Source organism: Dipodomys ordii, unplaced genomic scaffold (assembly GCF_000151885.1).
Source record: "Dipodomys ordii isolate 6190 unplaced genomic scaffold, Dord_2.0 Scaffold21, whole genome shotgun sequence".
Taxonomy (NCBI): Eukaryota; Metazoa; Chordata; class Mammalia; order Rodentia; family Heteromyidae; genus Dipodomys; species Dipodomys ordii.
Genome location: NW_012267237.1, coordinates 9620323 through 9643157, shown reverse-complemented (window position 1 = coordinate 9643157; position 22835 = coordinate 9620323). Strand labels below are relative to the sequence as shown.

The following is a 22835-nucleotide window of genomic DNA, read 5'->3' as shown; positions in this document are numbered from 1 at the left end:
GATACACTCACCATCTTTTTTTTTTTTTTGCCTGTCTGTTCTGCAGTGTTTGAACCCAGGGCCTCAAGTACGCTATGCTAAGTAAGTGCTCTACCAGCCCCAGACTCAGCCCAGCCCCAGACTCAGCCCTGTCAGAGTTCTTTTAGTTTATCCAGGGTCTGGTCAGAAATGACTGCCTTATCCTTTGAATCTAAGCAGCTAACTTCTGCTACAGGACTTGACTTCTTAAGAACAATTTGTCCAATATTCCAATTGCCACCCAAAGGAAGTAGAAAAAAAGAGAAAAAATTATTTGCTTAAATTGCATACGGTTACCATTTTGATAACAGTTTAAGTCCATAGACGCTTCTAAAAAAATTTTTTTTTCTTACCCAGAAGACCAAACCAACAGAGGATTTTAAAGTTATAAGCCACAGTTAATGTGTGCATTTTGTTCCTATCCTGTGTTGAGTATTCATGGTCCTCAGTAGATTCAGGAAAACTGGTGGCAAGCCAGTCCAGTCCCTACCTCAAGGAATAGTAGATGGTGAGCTGGGCGGCTGAGTGGACAGTGACTACAGCTCACCTGGAAAGGACAGCCGTGGGGCCTGGAGGTCAGGGAAGGCGAGAAAGAAGCTGCTGGTGAGGAAGTATGGAGTCCAGAGACAAAATCCTTTCGAGATGGAGGAGGTGGATCAGTATCAACAGGAAGGTGGCAGTCAAGTAGCAAAGAGAGGAAAATGGTAGAACTGAGCAAGGCTCTTTGCCGAGCCTCAGATGGATAGTCCAGGGCTCGTGGTCAGACGGGCCTTTCTGTTAAGGAGGGCTTGGGATGGATTTGGGTTCGTTGGTTGGTTTTAGAAACGTCTCACTGGATAGTCCAGGCTGAATACTACACAACCTCAGCTGGGCTCCGACTCATAATCTTGTGAGTTCCAAGGTGATGGGCATGCACTCCTATGCCTGCCTAAGACAGACTTTATTGAGAAATCCAGCCTCTACCTTGGATTCCTTGTTAGAAATGAAGTAGGAGGTGAAGCTCTCTGCTGAGTTAGAGGGAACTAGGTGGCCCAGAAATCCTGAGAGAAGGGGATAGGAGAGAGGAGGTGGCTGGCAGGGCAGCGGTGAGCCCGTGGAGTAGCTGCACACCATGTTATATTTGTGACTCTGTCAAAGGCCCAGGAGAAGTCTACAGATGAGAGCAGCACTGGTCTGTAACGAGTGAACCTTAGGTTGGAGATTTCAGGCATGATTTGAAAGTCAGTGACTTTAAGAGTGGATGCAGTGGGAGGAACATCTGGTGTGGCAGAAGACTGTATCCAGTCCTACCCCAACTGTACCCACTGGGCTTCCATTGCGATTTGAAAGAGATGAACAACAAAGTTGAGGCTGGAGCCTGGGTAGAGAAGGTCACTGACGTGGAGGAGGTCAAGGAACTGGGAAGAGATATGGGTCAGGTTGACCCAAAGGGTTGACTCTTCTATTTGGAATTCCACAGGGATCCTGTCGGGGAGATAGGATGGGATGGGAGGTGGCTAGATGGCAGGAGTCTCAGAGACACAGGGAGCTTCTGGGAGAGCAGTAAAGAAGCGATCGCAGCAGCACCCTCAGGATGGGAAGCAGAGAGCAGCTGCAGCGCTCTTTCCTTTCTCCTACCTTCCTCTTCTCCTGTCCAGAAGCTTGAGCCCCTCAAGGGCTTCTCCCACCCCAGAGACTGTGCAGGGTCACCCTGCGGGGGACAGCGGTACGTGAGGAGTGTGGTCAGGCAGGACACTGCATGCGTATTTGCGCAGGACCTCTGGGTGCTCACACAGGCCACGTAAACCACAGCTGAAACCACAGGCAGGATGGAAAGCAACAGTGTCGACCAGAGGCCAGGGGAGTCAGACTAATGGACCCCGCTCTGTTGCCATAGCCGTGCTTGTGGCTCATGGACTCAATCTTTGTACTGAGCCCACAAAAATAAGCTTTCTACACTTTCAGGGCTCCCAGGCTTCCTAGCCAGGAGAGAAACTGGAAGGAAGAAAGGCAGGAAGGTTCCCCTCACCTTCCTCCCCACCTCTGCAAAGCTGCTTATGCCACCATCAATATGGAAGGAGAGGCAGGGTTGGGGGGAAACAGTCACTTGCCCTGATGCATCTCAGTCAGTAGCACTGGGATTTTTCTGGTCTCCAGACTCCAAATTTAACATGTCAGGAAATCTTTTAGTATTTACTGATCTGGACAGTTTCATGCCAGAAAGATCTGTTCATACCTGTGGGATTTGGTAGCCATTTCCTGGGACTTTTTTTTTTTTAATATTTCTTAATATCCTGTGGTTTTGCAACTTAACTGTGGAAAAACAGAAAATATTTTTTTTAAAAAGAAAAGAAAAAGAAAGAACACACACATCAGAACACCATGACCCTAGAACACACCAAGAGATAGAAGATATGAACCCAGAGCTGGCTGGAAGCAGGTGTACTTTGAAGTCAGACGTCCACGTGTCTACAAGCCACCTGCACTGGGGTCTGAAGCATGGGAAGATCTAGGTCATCCCCTTGGGACGTGAACTGGCTGTGGTGAAGAGGCAGCCTCGTACTTACAGGGGCCAGAGCACTGTTTAGGTGTGGCCGTGATGTGAAGCAGAGCGTCTTTGTCTGGGAAACTGGGGGGGATTTAGGGACATGCCTGTAAGCAGCCGGTAGTCTCATCGCTTAGGAACATATTGGGCCAGATTCATCCCGAAGCCCTCATTCACTCTGCAGAGAATCTAGATGCTCTTTGCGCTGGCTTTCAAGGCTTTGACTGGTCTTCCTCGCTGGCCAGGACAGCTTCCATGCTCCCGGTCTTTGGCTGAGCGCTGCATTGCTAGAAACATGCAGCTCACCACTGGATGATAGGAGTCACATGCCAGCGTGGCACCAAAGGCAAGCACTCCCGGACATGTGTGGGGCTCTCTTCCCCCTCTGTCTATATCCTTGGATGCTCCCATGCAGTCCTCTGGCTTTTTAACTGCTCCCTACTCTCTAGACCAGCTCTTGCTTGCTTCTCTATTTGCAATTCTTTTTTTTTTTGGTTGGTTGGCAGTGGGGCTAGGCACTGCCCTTGAGCTTTTCTGCTCAAGGGTAGTAGCGCTCTGCCATGTGAGTCACAGCTCCACTTCTGGTTTTCCAGTGGTTAATTGCACATGAGAGTCTCACAGATTTTTCTGCCCAGGCTGGCTTCCCCTGTGAGTCTCAGCCTCCTGAGTATATAGGATTACAAGTGTGAGCCAGCACCTGGCTCTATTCGGAATTCTAACCTACATCTCAAACCTCCCCTCCCCCTCACACCCATCTCGGTAATATCACTCTTCCCCTTGGGACTCAAGCCAAAAAATTCAACAGTCATTCTAGACTTCTCTTTTCCTCACACCCATCATGTAGTCCATCTCTAGATCTGGCTGCTTCCAGAACATTCTCCAGTCACTCTACTTCTGTCCCCCACCTTGCCCATGCCAACACCTTGCCTTGGTCTACATTCCCACAGATCTCATGCTGACATGAGTACCTGTCTTGCCTCTGCCAGGACCTTTCATGAATGCTTGCTGGTCTCAGCACAAGACATAATACTGTCCACCTGATCGGGAATGAGCCTGGCATCACCTGCTCTTCCAAGCCTGCCCTGTCTCCTCTCCACGTCTCCTCCTGCCTCCTCCTATTCCTTCTCTGCATTCTTCCAGCTCCTCTTCCAGCTGCCTCCTTCAAGGATCTAGAAGGTTCCTTGACTGTCAGCTCCACTGTCACCTCCACACAGGGCCCCCTTGTCTATGTAAATCCGTTGGCTCATTCATTTCCTCCATGTCTGTCGCAGCTAATGCTTGTGTATAGTTTGCTTCATTCTTTCATCTGTCCAGCATCTCTCATGTCCGCCATGCTGTGGGTCTGGGGGACAGAGCAGTGAAATGCAGGGCTGAGCTCCCCTGGAGCTCACACCCAGGTAGGACTGATGCCCACTGCAGCAGGTAGTGTCAGATCATGCTTCAAGTGGTGAACATGCTAGGGAGAAAGACCGAAGTAAACAGAGAGAGGTGATGCATGACCAAAGGACCCGGAAGAGCCTCATAACTGGTAAGAAACCATCACAAATAAATGGACAGGAGATGGTTTATACAGAATGTTTCTTCCAAATGCATTTTGTTCCATAAGTTCTGGGAAGGTTAAAAAGTTAAGTGTGCAAATGAAGTCATAAACGAGAATAAAATTACCTTAGAGGTAGTAAAAGGAGGACAAAGTATTGGATAACTCCACAGGTCTATCTAGACGCCATAGTGAGTTACTGTTTTGGTATCAGAAGAATGTCATGAACTTAAGAAGAGACAAATTGGAAGAAATACTTGGTATCAGTGGGAACACAAAACTTCTAGTAACATGTAGTTCATGTCCTCAACTCTAACACATTTTTTTCTTGCATTTTAAAGATTTTAGAAGCCAGAATAGATTTTTTTCCTTCATATAATGATTAGATGTGATTGTTACAAACATCAAATAGTTGTATCCTATAAGCAATAACATCTCATAATTAAAAAAATTTTTTGTAAAAAAAAAAATAGTATGGCCAGACACTGGTGGCTTACACCTATAATCCTAGCTACTCAGGATTCTGAGATCTGAGGATTGTGGTTCAAAGCCAGCCCCAGAAGGAGAGTCTATGAGGTTCTTTTTTTTTTAATTGTGAAAATACTGTACAGAGAGGTTACAATTAGATGGGCAAGATAATGAGTACATTTCTTATCCTCCTTTGTTTCCCCTTCCCATCCCTTCCCAGCCTCCTTCCACCCCCATATGAGGTTATTATCTCCAATTAATCACTAGAAAACTGCAAGTGGCACTGTGGCTCAAAGTTGTAGAGTGCTAACTTTGAGTGAAAGAGCTCAGGGACAGCACCCAGGCCCAGAGTTCAAGCCTCACAACCAATTTTACTCCTGTAACTCTCAGAGCAATAAAAATAAATGTAAAAAATTAGTATGAATGCTAAACTTTTTTTTATAGAAAATAGTGAACTTTCCTGTGTTGTGCTGGCTGGCTCATGCCTATAATCTAGCTATTCAGTAGACTACAATCTAAGAATCTCGGTTCAAAGCCAGCCCAGCGCAGACAAATCCTGGAGATTCGGAGATTCTTATCTCTGACTAACCAATGAGAAGATGGAATTTGAGGCCTGGCTTAAGTGGCAGGAGTGAAAAGGTCCAGCAAGAGTGCCAGCCCCAGTACCAGCACAAACAGAAGGTGCGGAGGGAAGGAATTGGGGGGGGGAGGGGAGAAAAACTCGATGGCCTATACTCTACTTGCCTACAGCCCTGCTCTGATCTGTTGGGTTATTTCTGGGAAAATGAGTCTCTGGGGTCATTCCGCAGTTGGGTGGTGGAAGCTGATTCCAGCCCAAGTCTGCACGCCTCGGCACCCTGTGCTCTGTCCTCAAATTACCATAATTGTTGAGCTAAATGAAACTTCCCCTCCCCGTCCTGCAGACAGAGCTATCATTACCTGAGCCTTCCTGCTTCCCACTGCGGCAGCCCTCGCCAGGGTGAGGGCTCCCATCAAGAAACTGTTGGTGGAGATGAAAGCTCTGCAGTGCTTGCCCCGCAGCACCCGTGTCTTTTTAGCCAACAGTAGAGTTCTGCCAGGCAGCCAGGTGACCAGCACTCTGAGGGGCTTTTGCAATGTGTGCTAAATAGTAGATGCCATTTAAATTAGAACTCACTTTCAAGCAATCCAAAGACAAGTAAACAATTCACCCTCATAGACTTCGGGGAGAATGGGAAAGAGAACAAACTGAACAGATTCTTGGTGTGTGAGACGAGTAATTTGAAGCTGTCCTAGCTCTGTTGTCTGGAAGCAGAGCCTGTGTGTGGATCTCATGCATTGTGATGAAAGGAGCCAGGGCTGTTGGGAGCAAAGGAGGAGCCTGTGGGCTAAGACTCTGGGGAAAAGTTAAGCAAGGATTGATCCCCTCTGGAGACTGCTTCCCTGGGCCTGGTGGGGAACTCTGGAGGAGGAGCTGTAGAATGGCCTACCTATGACCACTTATACCCTGCGTCCACCAGTCCTTGGCTTCCTATGCTGGGAAGTCAGATGTGGTTCACACTTGCAGAGTGTCCGGGGGTTCTTGGCTGTAAAGCAGGCAGCTGTGACTGTAGCTCCCGGGGCTGAGGGCACTGCCAGACCTGGAGTCTGAATGGGAGCCAGCATCACCAACTACCAATGATCAGGCGTTCAGCCATGATGCGTAACAGGAACCCTCTCCCTGGGTAAATCTATTAAACAGCAGGATTTATTATCAGTGAGTTCCTTGGTTTTCATTTTGATTTGGAGTTAGGGTATTTGATCAGCTTGGATCACAAAAAAAAAAAAAGACATTGCTAGAAGGCTGCCTTAAAAGGCAAGTTCCAAGTTATTACTAGAAAGGAAACAAAGAATTTGAGATGTTATTGGAAAGAATTATCAAAGGGTATACAGTAGTCAGAATGATAATAAATTCCAATTGCTATCATACACTTTTATTCTGGATTTTTCTACTGCCGTTAGAGTGGTATTTTCCTGTACAAATACTCCCCCCCACAGTGTTTTGTAAGAATGTTTGACTATATTAAAGATTTACTGTATTTGTCAGTGTTGTGTTGTAGGAAGGGAATGAAACTAAGTACAAGTGAAGAATTTGAAAGCCGGGAGTGTTCCTGGCCAGTATGACTCCTGTGCCTGTGCTGAGCAGACTGCCAGTGAATTGTATTAGAGATGGCATCCTGAACCAGCCTTTGGAATGAGAGCCCATGATCAGTGGAACTCCTCTCTCAGTTCTGAGTCACACTTTCCCTCTGTGTTACCATATCTGCAATGTAGATACAGTTTAGGAACAAAGTACATCCAATTTTAACTGGAGGTATTTTTTTACCTTCTTAGTGGCAGATAAACTAATAGTCTATCTTACAACTGATACAGTATATTAGAGTCGATGAAACATAATTACTTGGGTATCTTTCATTGTGATACAGTATGAGTTACAGCTCTTCATTCTGTGTATTTGAAGATTTATTCTTGAATTTATTGTATCCACCCTTTCAAGCACCCACAGTGTTGTGTATATTCATACCAAGGAATGTGACAAGTATAACAGTCATTGTAAAGAAAATTATAAGCCACTATTTGCTTAATTTAAAAAAAATGATTGCAGCCAGATTCTGGTACCTCGTGTCTGTCGTCCTAGCTATTCAAAAAGCTGAGGCAGAAAGTGTGTGAGATTCCATTTCCAATTAATTGTCAAAACATTGGGCTAGAGGTATGGTTCAAGGGGTAAAGTGCCACATGTGAACAAGAACGCTGAGTATGAGTCTCTGCATTCAAACACTGATACCAGCACACACCAAAAAAAAAAAAAAATGAGAGCACTACCTAAAGATGATAAAAATAAAAATAGGAGACAGAGGAAAGTGAGAGGCAGAGGAGACCAGAAAAATATATCTTTTTTAAGTTAATCCGCAGAGATATAATGGGTTTTGTAGCTATCACTGAGGCCCTATTGGAGTACTGACGTGGCGGGCAAAGGTATTATGGTGTCATTTTTTTTTTAATCTGACTCTGTGATGATGGATACCTGCCATTTGAGACTAGGGATGTGGCTCCGTCGTAGAATGCCTGTCTAGCTTGTACAGGGACATTTACTGCCCTGCACAAATATAAGATAATAAGCCATGTGTTCTGTCTAAAGGTGTTCTTTTCCTCTGTATTTGTCTATCCAGAGCTCAGGATTGTATTGCAAGTTATAGTCACCATCCACTGATAGCATAAAATTCTTTCTCGTAAAAGAGGACTCTGTGCTGTGAGGATCCCTATATAGAACATCACAGACGTTTACTGGTGCACATGTGAGCAGGCATGCATGCATATGCACGAGCGCGCACACACACACACACACATACACACACACACACAACATGCACACACGCGTGCATGCCTACTTAAAAAAAATGTCACCCATTGATATAAACCACTTGCTGCACCTCCAGAATGTGTTTCCATTATGCAGATGCAGATGTGATAGGTTAGAGGTATTGGTTTGTTTGTTGGGATAGGGTCTCACTATGTAGCTCAGGCTGGCCTTGATATTGCCCAGCTAGGATCTGCTGAGTGTCATGCTTACTTTTCTGTGGTTTCCCCCTTTCTAATGCTCTGGGTATTTCTCTCTCCCTTGGCAGGCCTTGAACCGGGGCATTGCGGCTGTGAAAGAAGATGCTGTCGAGATGCTAGCCAGCTATGGGCTGGCGTACTCCTTGATGAAGTTCTTCACAGGACCCATGAGTGACTTCAAAAATGTGGGCCTGGTGTTTGTGAACAGCAAGCGAGACAGGACCAAAGCCGTCCTGTGTATGGTGGTGGCTGGTGCCATAGCAGCTGTCTTCCACACCCTGATAGGTAAGGCTTTGATGGTCACTAAAGCCGCTGGCTTTGTGGCCATTATTTTAATTCCTCCTAATTGACTTATAGTTACTGGAATAAGTGATTTCTTAACTGAACCATCCCTCATGGAAATTTTCGTGGGTGGAAGGTATGGTGGTCATGTTCTTAGTTCCAGCAAATAAATTTATCTTACTGGAAAGCCGTAGTTTTGTGTCTCTGGCTCCCAAAGTTGGGGAGGGAGTGATTTGATTAATAGATTATTGCTCCTAGAAATAGCATTTTATAAGATGGACAAAATAGCACATCCAGTGGGTGCTAGTGGCTCACATTTGTAATCCTAGCTGTTCAGGAGGCTGAGAGGTGAGGATCATGGTTCAAAGCTAACCTAGGCAGGAAAGTGTGTAAGACTCTAACCTCCAATTAACCACCAGAATCTCAACACTAGAAGTGTTTCTATGACTCAAAGTGGTAGAATGCTAGCCTTGAGTGAAAAAGCTCAAGGTCGGTGCTCAGGCCCTGAGTTCAAGCCCTACTACCCCAACAACAACAACAATAACAACAACAACAAAGCACAGACTTTTAGTAGAAGCGCACATGCACTGTACCAATTATTAATCCTAGAATAGAAGTAGGAAGGATTATTTTTTAATGGATCCTACTGATACTGTGAACAAATGGCAGGTTGTTTTATTTGTTAAAATTAATTTGTTCTAGTGCTTCTCTTTGCTGATTTAGTCAAAAACAAGACTGATGGCATTGGTCAAAGCATTCTTTCCATGAAATGGGAAGCTGGCCAGTACTTGCGGCCTTCAGGGGAGCAAGGCCTTGGGAAGCACATTTCCTCAGGGCTGGCTTTTCCTTCTAGTCTTCTTGGTGGTTCTGAAACTACAAGGCCTTTATTTCAGAATGTTCCCCTGCTTCTTTGCATACTTGTAAGGCTAAAAATTAAGTCCCACGTGTGCTGGAGCCAGTTGGTAAGACACTGTGAATAGCACTTCATTTCCCACTATGAGCCCTACTGTTGTACCTGCTGTGTGAGACACCTGGATGTCAGCAGCAAATAAAGGATTAATCCAAACCACTCAGTGTATTCCCAGGCAGCTGATGTTTATTCACATCGCTGTAATCTCAAAGTTAATAGGGCATGGCCTCTGTGGTTTTCCTCTTTAACATGGCATCGGATTTCGTTCTAAGAGCTATGTGGAAGAGAGCCACTCTGCTAATGAAATTATTCAGCCAGAGTGTTGATATTGATCATTTTCTCTGTACTCAAAGCCTCATTCAGAAGGAAGATAGGTAGGTAGGTAAAGATGCCTTTCTTTCTCTCAATTTGTTCCTGAAACTGCCAGTCTTCTGCAGCTATATATAATCTAGGCCATTTCTAAAGATAGTATATGCAGTGAGAAAATTCCATACATCCTTGAAGCAAAGGTCTTATCTAAATAGTAAGTTAGTTCCTTTTTGCTTGGTGCTTTTACTTGGATCTGTAAAGAACCTAATGTACCCTGTTTTAACCATGCTTGAATGAGAATTTGAAATAAATAGCTAATAGCTAGCTGTCAACAGCTAAAAAAGAGGAAACTGAGCAGACTGTATGAGAGGAAAATGTGGTCACTTAAATAAAAATGAGCGTGGCTTTTCAAGTTAAACTTGTTTTTCTCTTTTAGAGTAGAATCATAAAATTTGGAATTTAACTGAAGAGAGGTATCTATCTCGGTTATACGTAGTAATCATTTGTCACGTTTGATATTTTGTACTGAAAGCTCTTATTACCTGCATCAAGCTTCATTCCTTCTTCAGTTGATAAGCAATTTCTGTAGCCCACCTAAATCTTTTTCAATATTTTTAAAATTACTTTTTGACTTGGAAAAGACTTTATGATCACTGGTAGTAATAGCATCTTTTAAGTAGTTGTACAGAGGGGTTTCAGTTGTTCAGTGTGTCAGTTTGTGATCTACGTCGCCCCTTGTCCAGCCTCCTTTCTGCTTAGTCTCTATTGTTTTCTGTCTCTGATGTATCTTCATCTTCATTTCCCTTTCTCCATCCTTCCTCTTTCCATGGTCTGTAAGGTCTTGTCCATGCTTTGTTTTCTCTAATCTGGAACTTAGCTCCATGATGAGCCATTACTACTTCTCCATCCGTGCCCACCTTTTCCTGCCATCATTTTCCTATATCAGTATCAGTTTCTCAATTATATCTACTGAAGGTGTTCAATAGACGCCTCAACCTATTTTCACTCTGTAGTAATACTAGCAACAGATGCTTACATTTCTGCTTTAGCTGTCAGCATGCGGATGTGCTTGTGCCTTGGGGCCACTGACATAGTGCACAAATGCAGTGCGTGTGCTGAACCTGAGACGCTGTGGTAGGATCTCAGGAAGCCTTGCTAGCCATCTTTGCCCAAGTGGCTATGGAAATGAGCATCTGATCTGCAGGAGCAGCCCTGAGTGGAGCCCATAGTCAGCCAGAGACCACCTACCAAAAATGCATTCGGTTAACCCAGAGAGGGAATATGTGCCACAGATATCTAGGCCTAACTTCAGTTTTCTGTATCTTTTGTTCAGATGAAAACAGGCTGATTGCTTTAAATGTTTCATTATTGCCACGTCCTTCGCCACTTCAGTTAATTTATTTCTTTCGCTCCTGTTTTTTGTTTTGGGGTGTGTGTGTGTGTGTGTGATTTTTAGAAGCACTAGGAGCACATAGATTAGGAAGAGCTTCTTTGTTTGGGGGATTGGGACTGAAAGGCCTTGTGGAGTGTCTGGCCCAGCGCTTCTTAGGGTTTGTTTTTCCCCCTAATTTTCAGTATAAACTAAATTCAAGTACTTGACCTGTTTCTAATACTTGGCTATTCTGTCATATGCTGCACTTTTGTGATAAGTGGCTACTTCCTTGCTTTGCTTTCTACTTTATTCTCTAAGATAGCACTTTTCCCTAGTGTGGAGCATTTTGTACTTTTAACATGCATGTGTCTCCTCTCATGTTCTTACGGATAAAGGTCATCCATTTTTACCATAGGATGTTGTTAAATATGAGTTGAGCCATTTAACGTCATTCACATTGCTAGAGCTCATTTTCCTCTTTGAATGTTAACAGTGGAGTACAGAAGAGTAAGTGTAAGAATTGCTTTGTGTCATTTACTTTCTAAATGACCCAATAACCTCTCATTGGTGTGGTTCAACGAAATATGTGCTGAGGAAATGAGTGCATGAGCTTGTTGATCAAAAGAGATTGAGGCTGGGCACAAGTGGCTGACACCTGTAATCCTAGCTACTCAGGAAGATGAGATCTGTGGATCAGGGTTTGAAGCCATCCTGGGCAGAAAAGTCCCCGTGAGACTCCTTATCTCCAATAAACTACTCAAAAAAAAAAAAAAAGCCAGAGGTGGTGCTGTGACTTAATTGTCTATGTAGAGCCCCAGCGTTGAGCACAAAGAGGTTCAGGGACAGTCCCCAGGCCTGAGTTCAAGCCCCAGGACTGACTGAAAAAAGAAAGTGGAGGAGAGAGAGACTGAGTACAGAAGATGTGGTCAGATGCACCCCTCTCCCTGAGTATGTGCATCTGACAGAAGAGTGTGTGCATCCCGTGCTCATTTCTATAGCACCAGTAACAAGAGCTTTTGAGAGTGGTGAAAATAAACTCATCAAAAGCCAAGGGCCTTGGGGCTGGGAAGGTGGCTCAGTGGTAGAGCGCTTGCCTTGCATGCCTGAGGCCCTGGGCTCGATTCCTCAGCACCACATAAGCAAAAAAGAAAAAAGCTGGAAGTGGTGCTGTGGCTCAAGTGGTAGAGCACTAGCCTTGAGCTGAAGAGCTGAGGGACAGCACCCAGGCCCAGAGTTTAGGCCCCACGACCGGACCCCCCCCAAAAAAAAAGCTGAGGGCCTTAAAACATCCCTGGACTCAAAAAGAGCAGGATGACGGTGACAAAGAGAAAACAGAGAGGAAGGAAGTCCTTCAGAGACAGGCAGTAGCCACACATTTATCATCAGGAAGAAGAGATATGAACCAAGAAAGAATCCAGAACAGACTATAATAGGTCCCTGAGTAGATACTGTGTGTGGAGTCAGACAGGGGACCAGGAAAAGGTTCTGAGACTAGGAAGAGCTCTGTAGGCTGCTTGGAAAACCTAAGGAGAGGAGAAAGGAATAGGGGGCAGGGAACTAGAGGTAGAGAGGAAGCTGGCAGCGAGCATCACATAGCCACATTGTCTGCAGCTCTGTGTGGACTCCCTTGGAAACCCTTTGATGCCAGTCAGCTCTTTTTGTGATGTCTTACAGATAAGCACGCTGTTCATGTGTGTCTGGTTCAGCTTTCACCAATGAGGTGGCTATGTTCGACTAATATTTATCTTTGTAACCTCTTGATCTCTAAGGAGATTATTTTGTATTTAGAAAAAGCTGGCTGTATTTTATAACTGCATCATCTCCTTGGCTATGAACTAGAGCTTGGTGAGATACCCTAGGATTCCTCTCAAATTTTGCTTCCAAATGTTTGAGAAATCCGGCTTCCTTCTCAGCCTGACTTCAATTTTAGTTGGATGAACTCGCCACACTTTTTGTTATTACTGTTAATAAATTAGATCCTTGCAGGGTCGTCTTCACTTAGAAAGGCCTTCACATGTGGCCATGGCCACTTCTGAACAGTAGGGCACAGATGCAGCTCCTCGCTCTCATTAACCCTGTGCCATCTCTGTGGTCAGTTTGTGGGTCACAGTAGGACAATCAAAATAGTCTCATGTCAACGAACAGTGAAAGCCTCCTCTGTTCTTAATTGCATTTGTACCAATAAAGGGAGGAACGCTATATGGGGTCCTTTTCATTGCATTTGCTCTAGATAAGGAATTCTTTTCCACTGTATTTCATCACTGCTGAGCAGGGCATTCTGTCATCCTCCAGCCATGATCACCTGAGTGTGGGTTTCCCACTCGTGACTGAAACAGATTCTACCAACCGCACGGCCTCCTGACCTAGCATCCCTTTTGAACTTAATTGTAGCCATGCATTCTGTCAGGGACTCATCCCTGAGGCACTGTTTATAAAAGCTGCGGAGCACAGGGTTTGCCCAGACCACCTCGTAATTTAGGCGAGTGGTCACTGAAGGTGGTAATCCTGTTTCTCACTCTGATCCTGTTTCTTACTCTTAAAGAATCTATAAAAAAGAAAGCTTGCTGACCTTGCAATGTGGTTTCTCTGTGGTCCAAGTCAACTTTACCTGCAAGGAAATGAGTGCTTCCTTTCGCTCTCACAGAATATGGGAGCCATTGTTCTCTGCCTTGTTCAGAAGCAGCCTGGTGGTCAGTAGAACTAAATGTTTGCACTGGGTAGTGAACATGTGAAATCATTGCTAGACCGCTTCCATTTGCCAGGGTTTTTCTTTCCCCTTCAAAATTGCCACCTTTATGCATGGGCTCTGGAGCAGCCCTGTAAAGAGGGAAATGAGTCTGGTTTGCCAGCAAAGGTGCTGGGAATGAACGACTCAATAGTCTTGTGCTCTGTTATTGTTCATCTAAAACCAACTCTAGTACTTTGCTCAAAACACCAGTATGTTGTTGTTGTTCGCCATACCACGGCCAGCTGGCTGGCCAGTGGGGGGAAACTTGCCTCTTTGGTCAGCTGAAGGTCAGGAGGGCCAGCCCAAGGTCAGCCAGAGGCTGGCCCACCCAGGTGGCCTCTGCTGGGACAGCAGGACTCTCTGGGCTTTTTTAACGGCTGTGGTCAGGCTCCAGGTGGAAGGGTAGAGGCACACAAGCTTCCTGAGGCAAGAACACAAGTCCACACTCTCCTCCCCCACGGCCCCCAGCTGAGCAGTCCGTAGCATGACAGCAGGGAAGCCAAGGTATAGGGACATAAGCTGCCGATTCTGACAGCGGAAGGTGGAAAGTCACAAAGTGGAGGTAGAAGGAGGAAGGAAGAACTAGGGACATCTTTACAGTTCCTTCCTTTGGGTGTCATGGATTTGTGCATCTCTTCAGTCTACATTTATCAAACACCTACTACATGGTAAACACTGGACTAGACCTTGGTCCTATGTGTTCAGACCTGAGTCAAGGTAAGTTCTCTAGAGAGAAGCAAATGCCGGCAGTGAAGTATTAGGAGCCCCATGCTGCCTGGGTAGAAGGCTGTTCTTCTAGTAGAAATGTGACTTTACTTGCCATGGATCCATGCTCTTTCTCCCAGGTCTAGGCCGTGCATGCACCTCCCATCTTGTTTATCAGACCCACTTGCTCAATACAGATGACATTTGAGTCATACATCAGTGTCCGTCCCAACTTCCATGCAGGAAACCGTTCCTCTCGCGGCTGGCCCATTGGCGCAGTGCCTGGTACAAACAAGTCATTCAACACATATTTGCTGAAGTGATTTCAGTGCGGTCTGTCAGCCGTGCGAGGGTACACACTTTGGAAGTGATACATCAGAACCCAGGGCGGAAGGCGGCTGCTCTCGTGAGGAGCCTCATAAACAGGACTCCATGCTCAATAAAGAACGGAGGTGGACTGGGGATTTGAATTTTTTAAAAAAAGGTTCTCATACGTGCATTTCATTTCTTGGAAATCTGCATTGTCCTACTGTTCACACCAGGGAGGAGGCTTGGCCTTTTTCTCAGTTCCCTGTGAGAAAATACCTGCAGGAAGACTTGTTTTGGTTAATGTTAATACTTCATAGTTGGTGATATGTGCTCGTAGCTAATACAGAAGGGGCCATATTCCTCGGTGGGTCAGGTCATGGGGTCCATGAACTTAAAAGCCCATTCTGTCTGTCCTGCTTTTGGTCAGGGTCCTAACTAGCTACCTATAAATAGGCCAGGGTAGCGTCCATCCTCTTACTGTTTACAGTGTCATAAAGCCAGTTTACACCTGCTCTGAAGCCTTGTTTAATTTTGTTTTATAACTTTCCGCTCTTCATTATGAGCACTTGCTTGCAGCCCGGTGTTGGTGAGGCAGTGGATGGGAGTTGGTTACTAAATATTGCTAACACAGCTAGCCTGGTAATTAGGGACTCGATGCAAAACGCGTTAAGCAAATCATCATGAGCCGCGTGCTCTTCCGGTGATGGAAATAGCTCAGGGGCAGCCAAGGGAGGGAGGAAGGACTTGGGGGGACAGAAGAGACTGGGTGAGAACAGGTGCTGGGGTTTCACACTCAACAGTGCCCAGGGTGGAAGTAACCTTCGCTGTTAGAAGATTCTCCTTCTACCGCTGGACTAGAAGGAGATAAGGAAGTATGGGAAAACTTTTTCCTTAAGTAGCTGAAGGAGGAAAAGGCAAAAATGAAAAGAAACAAAAAGAGGAAGCTTTGGGTCCAGAAGTCACAAGGCTAGAACTTGGGATCCAAAGAGAGCTCCCAGCAGGCCCTGGGAGCTGAGGCCAGCAGTGGAGCTCACAGAAAGCTGCGCGAGCTCCTCCAAGCGAGCCGTTGGTCCCCACTGAGCAGCATGTGTTTACTCCCGACGCCCTGCGCAAAGGCCCTGTGTGACTGTTTTAGTTAAATATCCTAATAAGTAGTTCCATTGGCAAACCACACACACACACACACACACACACCTTGCTCTCAACAGTTCCAACTCAACATCCCATCTCTTGTACTACCACTGAACCCAGAAGTTAATGCAAAAATAAGTCCTCTTCTTCCTTAGAGGCTGTCTGCATCCATTTGTCAGGGCTGCTGTGGACAGTGCTACATCTAGAAGCTTCCTCTCCTAATTGTGGAGGCTGTAAGTCACAGGACACGGCGTGGGCAGGCTTGGTTCCTTCGGAGGACTGACTCTGGCTGTGCCCTGGCTTGCACATAAGGGCACCGTGAAGTCCTTGCCTCCATCCTCACCCAGGGTGCTATCTGTGTGAAGTCTTTGTTCTCTTGGTACCCCCTTTTGTGAAGACACCAGCCATACGAGGTTGGGTGCTGGGGTCCAGTACAACCTCATCTTCACTTATATCTGCAGCCACCCCGATGCTCCACGTCGTGAGGCACAGGCCTTAGGACCTTGGTGTTTGAACTTTGAGGGGACAGTGTGATTCGACACACCACCCTTCTTGATCCCCAGCTTTGACCTCTGCAACCAAGATCACTTCACACCAGTTTCCATTGACTGTCACCTTCACCAGGGGACTTAGCTCGTGAGCTGTTCATAGCTGTGCTCGTGAACATGGCATTACAACTTTGTCCATCACCCGTAGCTGTGTCAGCGTGGGGTCGGTACTACGGGTGTAGAGACGGTCTCCTCCCAGGACCCTACAGAGTGACCATCCGTTGACTGCACGAAAGCACACGAACAGATAAGTGGAAGCCATGATACACATTGAGACAGAACTTCCACAGCTCAGCATCCTGAGCAGGCTATTTGTAGGCTCTATCTGTTGGTCTCACCAAATGACCACTGGTCTGAATATGCATCTTCCTTCAGTACAACTGACTTCAGCTCTCGTGGGCTACCTTCCCCCTCACACAGCACTGCCGCAGATGCACTGCTCGGCTTCTGATCTTACCTCTGCAGCTTCTGATCTTACCTCTGCAGCTTCTGATCTTACCTCTGCAGCTTCGTCTGGTTTTCACCGCAGCCTCTCCTTAGAGACATGAAGCGCCCCTCCCCTCCTGTGCTTGCTAGGCCTCCCACCCCTTCACATCACCCCCAGACCCACCATGCTTATGGCCACTGGGGTCTCCCTCCTCCCTCTCCCCTCTGCAACTGGTGCATCCCAGCAGCCTGGGGGTCATCCTAGCTCCTTAGGAAGCTGAGCTCTGAATCCAGCAGAAAAGCTTGCAGGACTCGTCACCAATTAACCTTCAAAAAGCTGAACGTGAATCTGTGGCTTACGGTAGAGTACCACTCTAGCAAAAAAAAAGCTACTAACAGTGTGCCCAGGCCCTGAGTTCAAGCCTCAGTACCAGTACACATACACACACACACACACACACACACAATCTGTATTGAGCACTAAGGCTGGGGTTCAAGTATTCAAATACTTGTTATATTAATATATGTGTGTATAAACATTTAGCTTCACATCCATACTTAAAGCATTCTCTAATTACATGGAAATGACATTGTAAATGTGCAACTGCAGGAGAGTGAATAAGCTGGTATTACCAAAAGGAGTGATGGATTAAACAAAATATAGATGCACATGGTGAAAGGCGTCCTCATGCCTTCAAAGGTGGTCCCCTTTTTCCTGTTAAAACTCACACAGGGGAAGTGGCGCTGTGGCTCAAGTGGTAGAGCTCTAGCCTTGAGCTGAAGAGCTGTGGGACAGCGCCCAGGCCCAGAGTTCAAGCCCCATGACCGACAAAAAAAAGAAATAAAAAAGAAAAACAATAAAACCCACACACGTACCCCACACATCTGGAGAGGAAGCTGGTGATTAGAGCCCTAAGTGTTAGCTGAGACTGTCTCTGGATAGAGGGATGAGGTTCCAGAGGCTTTTCTTATCCTTTGTCTATCACAAGTGGATCTTCTAGGTGACTTTTAAGTTGTCAGGGTAAAAAGCATGTACGAAGTCCCTTTCTAAATGTCTCCACGTGTGTGTTCCTGACCCTCTGCAGCTTACAGTGACTTGGGCTACTACATCATCAATAAACTGCACCATGTGGACGAGTCCGTGGGGAGCAAAACGCGAAGGGCCTTCCTGTATCTCGCCGCCTTCCCATTCATGGATGCCATGGTAAGCACGGGGCCGTCGAATTTTTGCTTTGAGAAACACACAGAGCAGAACATTGACCATGTTCACCATGTTTCCGTGTGCACTTCAGCCGCACGAAGAACAATCACGCTTTTGTGCACAATCTTCAGAGCCCTCCGCCACTTTGCAGAACTGAAGCTCTGTGTCCGTTAAGAGCAGTTCCCCGCCCCAGCCCCGATATCCGCCACACCCCCCAGCCCCACCCCGGTCTCCAGGAATTTGACTCCATTCTCCATTAGACACCTCATATGAGTGAGAGCATGGGCTGTGTTTCATGACTGGCTTATTTCATTTTACATCATAACCTTGTTTACTCTCTTCAGGTTGTAGCACATTCTAGAATTTCATTCCTTTTTGAATTTTTCTATGTATTTATTGTCTGTAAGTAGTTGTACCAGGAGTTGCCATTGAACAAAGCAGTTTATGGAGGCCACACCTTGAAGGCCGCCCCTTTCAACATTCTCCCCATCCCTTCCTCACCACCTTTCCCTCGTGCTTCTTAATTTTGTAGGCTGTGCACTGAATTCTTGGTTGCATTAAGGCTCAGGAATGTTCCATTGCAAAGATGTAGTTAATACATTTTCAGTTCCCTTCATTTGCTGTTTACTTGTTTGTTGTAGTGCAGGGGAAGGAACCCCGGGCCTCATGCATGCTAAGCAGGTGCTCTCCTGCTGAGCTACACTCCTGACTCTTAACAGGAATCTTCAATATATGTATCAGTCTGCATATTTTTTTTTACCTTAAGTCTGCCTTAAGTCTCAACGAGCAATAAACACATAAGGCCTTTCAAAGCCTTAGAGAAATGAGGCAACGTAAAAACAACCTGTGCCCATCTCCTACCAGGTCATTGGAAGTATGGCCATTTGTCAGATGGTTTGCACAGCCTCCGTGATTCCCAGACAGCACTCAGCCAATCCACGGTCAGCCCGGAACACTAAGCTCCAGGCTGACATGAAGGTTCTGGTTCTTAGTTGTTAGGACGCCACCTCGTTGGAAGGATCGAGTCACCTGGACACATGCGCTGCGTTTTCTTACTTGTCGCAAGTTGTGTTTCTTTATTAGGTGCTGACAGAGATTCAAGGAAGGGAAAGGCAAGTGAGGGGCTGCAGTGTGTGAGTCAGCCTCTCCAGGCTCGCCTGGCTTACAGGGAGCCCACTGCTTCTAAGTTACTATATCAGAAAACAGAGAGTGCAGCCTTCTTCCCATCCTTAAAGAGTTATGGCCTTCCCCCCTAGATGGAGGCCAGAAGATCTCCCAAATGCCTGCCCTACCCTCTGAACTGAAAGTGGGAAGCTAAATAGAGCATTATTATCACACGTAATAATGCTCGGGTCTCAGGATTGTTAGTGAATGCCCTGTCTTCCCTTGCCCTTCAGCACTATTTTAATTGCCATAGGAGAGGTCCTAAGACAGTATAGGATTGAGTTTTGGACTTTGACATATCTGGTCCAGAAATCCAACATCCTAACTGCTCCAAAAGCCAACAAGACATTGCCACTCGAGAATTCCACACACACTCTAAAGTGTGAAGCTCTGTTTCAGGCCCCATTTTCTTTAAATATTATATAAAATTATCTCCAGGATATGTGGTATACATGAAACATAAATGAATTTATGTTAGACATGGGTCCCAAATCCGAGGTATCTCATTTTAGATATACATAAATAAGTTCCCCAGGAATTCAACATCCAAAACAATCTCAAAGGTTTTGAACAAGGAATTCTCAACAGTAAAGTTCATTTGTATGGCCCTACTCTTTTATTCCATGTTTTATCTATAAATTCTCCCAAAGGCCTTCATATAACAGTAAGAGACTGCTAATAAAAACCAAAATAATGAACATTTGCACAGAACAGACCATATCTCCCCTCCCCCACCTATATACCATGCACACACACATAAACACACACACACACACAGAACCTTCACTTATTGGTTGGAGAGATAATGTCTCTAAGCTATGAGGCTTATTATCCAGATGGCTTCCAGACAACAGAGGCAGCCCACAAGGTGTCATTCACAAATGTTATCTACAGTTTGCCCTTTGTTGAACATTTGGTACCGAGGGGACTCCCGAGCAGAGAATGTAGCAGCTGGTATTAGAAAGCCTGACATGGACCTGGGGAATAGGTAGTCCTTGTGTGACTGTGTTTAGTTCCAGTGAAATGTTATTTCTGGGTCAAAGTCCACCTTAAAAGTAAGAAGGACGGTCCTTAAACAGATCCCATCATGAACTTCTAGCCTAATACCCAGGGTTGGGGTTGCTGCCCCTGCCTCGACTCCCTCGTAAGGCACAGCATCAAGATCAGAATCGTCAAGACAAGGAAATAACAGAACCCTAATCAGTCAGTGAACTGCAGCAATGGCCATGACCATGTTAGAGCCCTCAGTACACCACACCTCCTAGGAAAAGCCACTGTGGTGAAAGCGCTTCTTTCCTTCACTCTTGGTATTCATTCAGCTTCCTAATAGGCATATACACCCAATGAGTCCATTCATCTACATACAGTTGGTACTAAATAAATACTTCAATGTGGAGCATGCCACCTGACCACAGGAATTTTACCTAGTGAAAACTTATCATACCTATGCTGCTAGGACTTTGAGAGATATGAAAGATGTCTCAGGAATATCTAGCAAGTCCAGACATGGTGGTGCATACCTGTGGTCTCAGCTGCTTGGAAGGTAGAGGCAGGGAGGTTATGCTCTGAGACCAGCACTAGATCCCATCTAAAATACTAGCAGCAAAAGGACTAGCATTGTGGCTCAAGTGGAAGCAAACCTGAGGCCCTGAGTTCAATCCCCAGTCCTGGGGGTCGTGGGGGAATCGCAATGAGGAGAAACACTGCAATGCCCAGGGTGTACTCATAGTGATCGCTTTCCTACCTGGCAGGCTTGGACCCATGCTGGCATTCTCTTGAAACACAAATACAGTTTCCTGGTGGGATGTGCCTCAATCTCAGATGTCATAGCTCAGGTATGTATGGTCTGTGTGTCGGTCAGCTATACTCAGTGGCCTTGTGGTAAGTGAATGGCCAGCTGGATGTGACAATGCTGACCGCTGTTCATTCATTCGTGTCCTGTACAGCTCCCCCTGCCTTCAGCTCATAGCAGAGACGGACTGTCGTCGATGTTTGTAAACGACTGAGTAAAGGAAATGTCCTAGGATCAAAGCCTATACAGGGGTGCTAGAGCGAGGATTGTGTGAATTTGAATTGACTGTCCCCTGGTTTTTGAGCCGTGTGTATGAGAACTGCCTCTTCTCTGTTTCGGGCTGGTCATAGAGCCTGTGGTTCTGTGGATCATGTAGCACCATCTGTCACTCTATTCTAGAAGGAGCCCTGGGAACTTTGCTTCAAACTTTGGTTTTCTTGTGGGCTCCAGGAAGAGTGGTTGAATTCACGCATCATTTCCCCACGTGTGAAAGCACCCGGAAGTTGGTTCCCCTGTCTAAAGTCAGCGTCTTCACCTTCTGCAGGCCAGTTTGCAGAGCGGCTGGCACGGGCCTGGCCTTCTGCTCTTCCTTCCTTCTTTCACCTAGGACACCACTTGAAAACTCCAGGGAGCATTTTAGATTGCATCCCTGTAATTTATCAATTAGAACAAGTTCCTAAAACTAAGGGCTTGGGGGGACAATACAGAGGGGAAAGTTAGACTTCACCCTCTCTCACAAATTCTAATCCACATTGTCCATTCTGTCTCCACCCATTCCCATCTGTTTTCCCCTGTGCAACATCCTGCTCTTTTTTACATTATACTTTTATTGTCCTTTCCTTTTTAATTATCTTTTTATTAACTTTCAAAGGTGTACAGAGGCGTTACCATGCAACAACTCAGTTACTTAGTACGATGTATGTTGATGAACGTCATCCCTTTATCCTTCTCTGTCGTCCTCCTCCGCCCTCCCCCACCCTCATTTGCTTAATTGTATGATATGCATTCATTATTGTGGCTGCATCCTTCCCTCCCTCCCTCTCACCTCCCCTTCTGCTCTTGATCTCCCCCCACATTCATTTCAAGTGTTAGTTTTCTGGTATTCATTTTGTTGGACTGGGAGTTTGTTTTCTAAGGAATTGCACCATTTGAATGTTCCCGTGCAAATACTATACTCGGTTAATCCATTTGCATACACTTGCACACAACCCCATATCTGTTTTCTTGCACATTTATAAATTAGTTCTAGCCTCCACATATGAGAGAAAACATGCATTCTTTCTCTCTCTGTGGGCCTGACTTACTTCACTTAACATCCTCATCTTTTAGCCACTGCTTCAATAATCGACAGTTGAACTTAGATTTACCTCCCTACGGAGCAAGAATTAAATTTCCGAATTAATTGTGCTTACTCCGTGGATCACTATTAAAAGTAATTTATATTAATTACCAAAAACACATATGTGAGTGCCTTAATATTAGCTAACATCATTCTTTGATATATCTTCGTTAATTTTCTTGTAGCTTTATTAGAGTTTTGTCCCAATCTTCCTTTCAGAGAGACTAACTTCTTCTGAGAGACTAACTAAGCTGCCTCATTCTCTCTATAATCACTTCATTTGAAATGAAGGAAGCATGTCTCATTCTAACACCAGCATCAGCATGTCAGTGTTCATTTGTAGATGATTGTTGTTTTAGAAACAAAAAGAAGTCAGGCTCATGACTGCAATATTAGCTGTTCTCAGGAGGCTGAGATCTGAAGATTGAGGCTCAATGCTAGCACAGGCAAGAAAGCCTGAGACTCTCATCTCCAATTAATTACTTAAAAAACAGAA

At 45.6% G+C, this 22835-nt stretch overlaps 1 protein-coding gene across 1 annotated transcript in view; it reads left to right on the top strand.

Annotated features, from left to right (window-relative positions):
- The first annotated feature begins 660 nt into the window (after positions 1-660).
- Ankh (ANKH inorganic pyrophosphate transport regulator) overlaps positions 661-22835 on the top strand; it is a 51378-nt gene continuing 29203 nt past the window's right edge. Inside the window, exons 1-4 of the mRNA XM_013013847.1 lie at positions 661-702; positions 8192-8408; positions 17929-18047; positions 20960-21043. Coding sequence (XP_012869301.1) covers positions 661-702; positions 8192-8408; positions 17929-18047; positions 20960-21043 — 462 coding nt within the window. The remainder of the gene's footprint in view (positions 703-8191; positions 8409-17928; positions 18048-20959; positions 21044-22835) is intronic.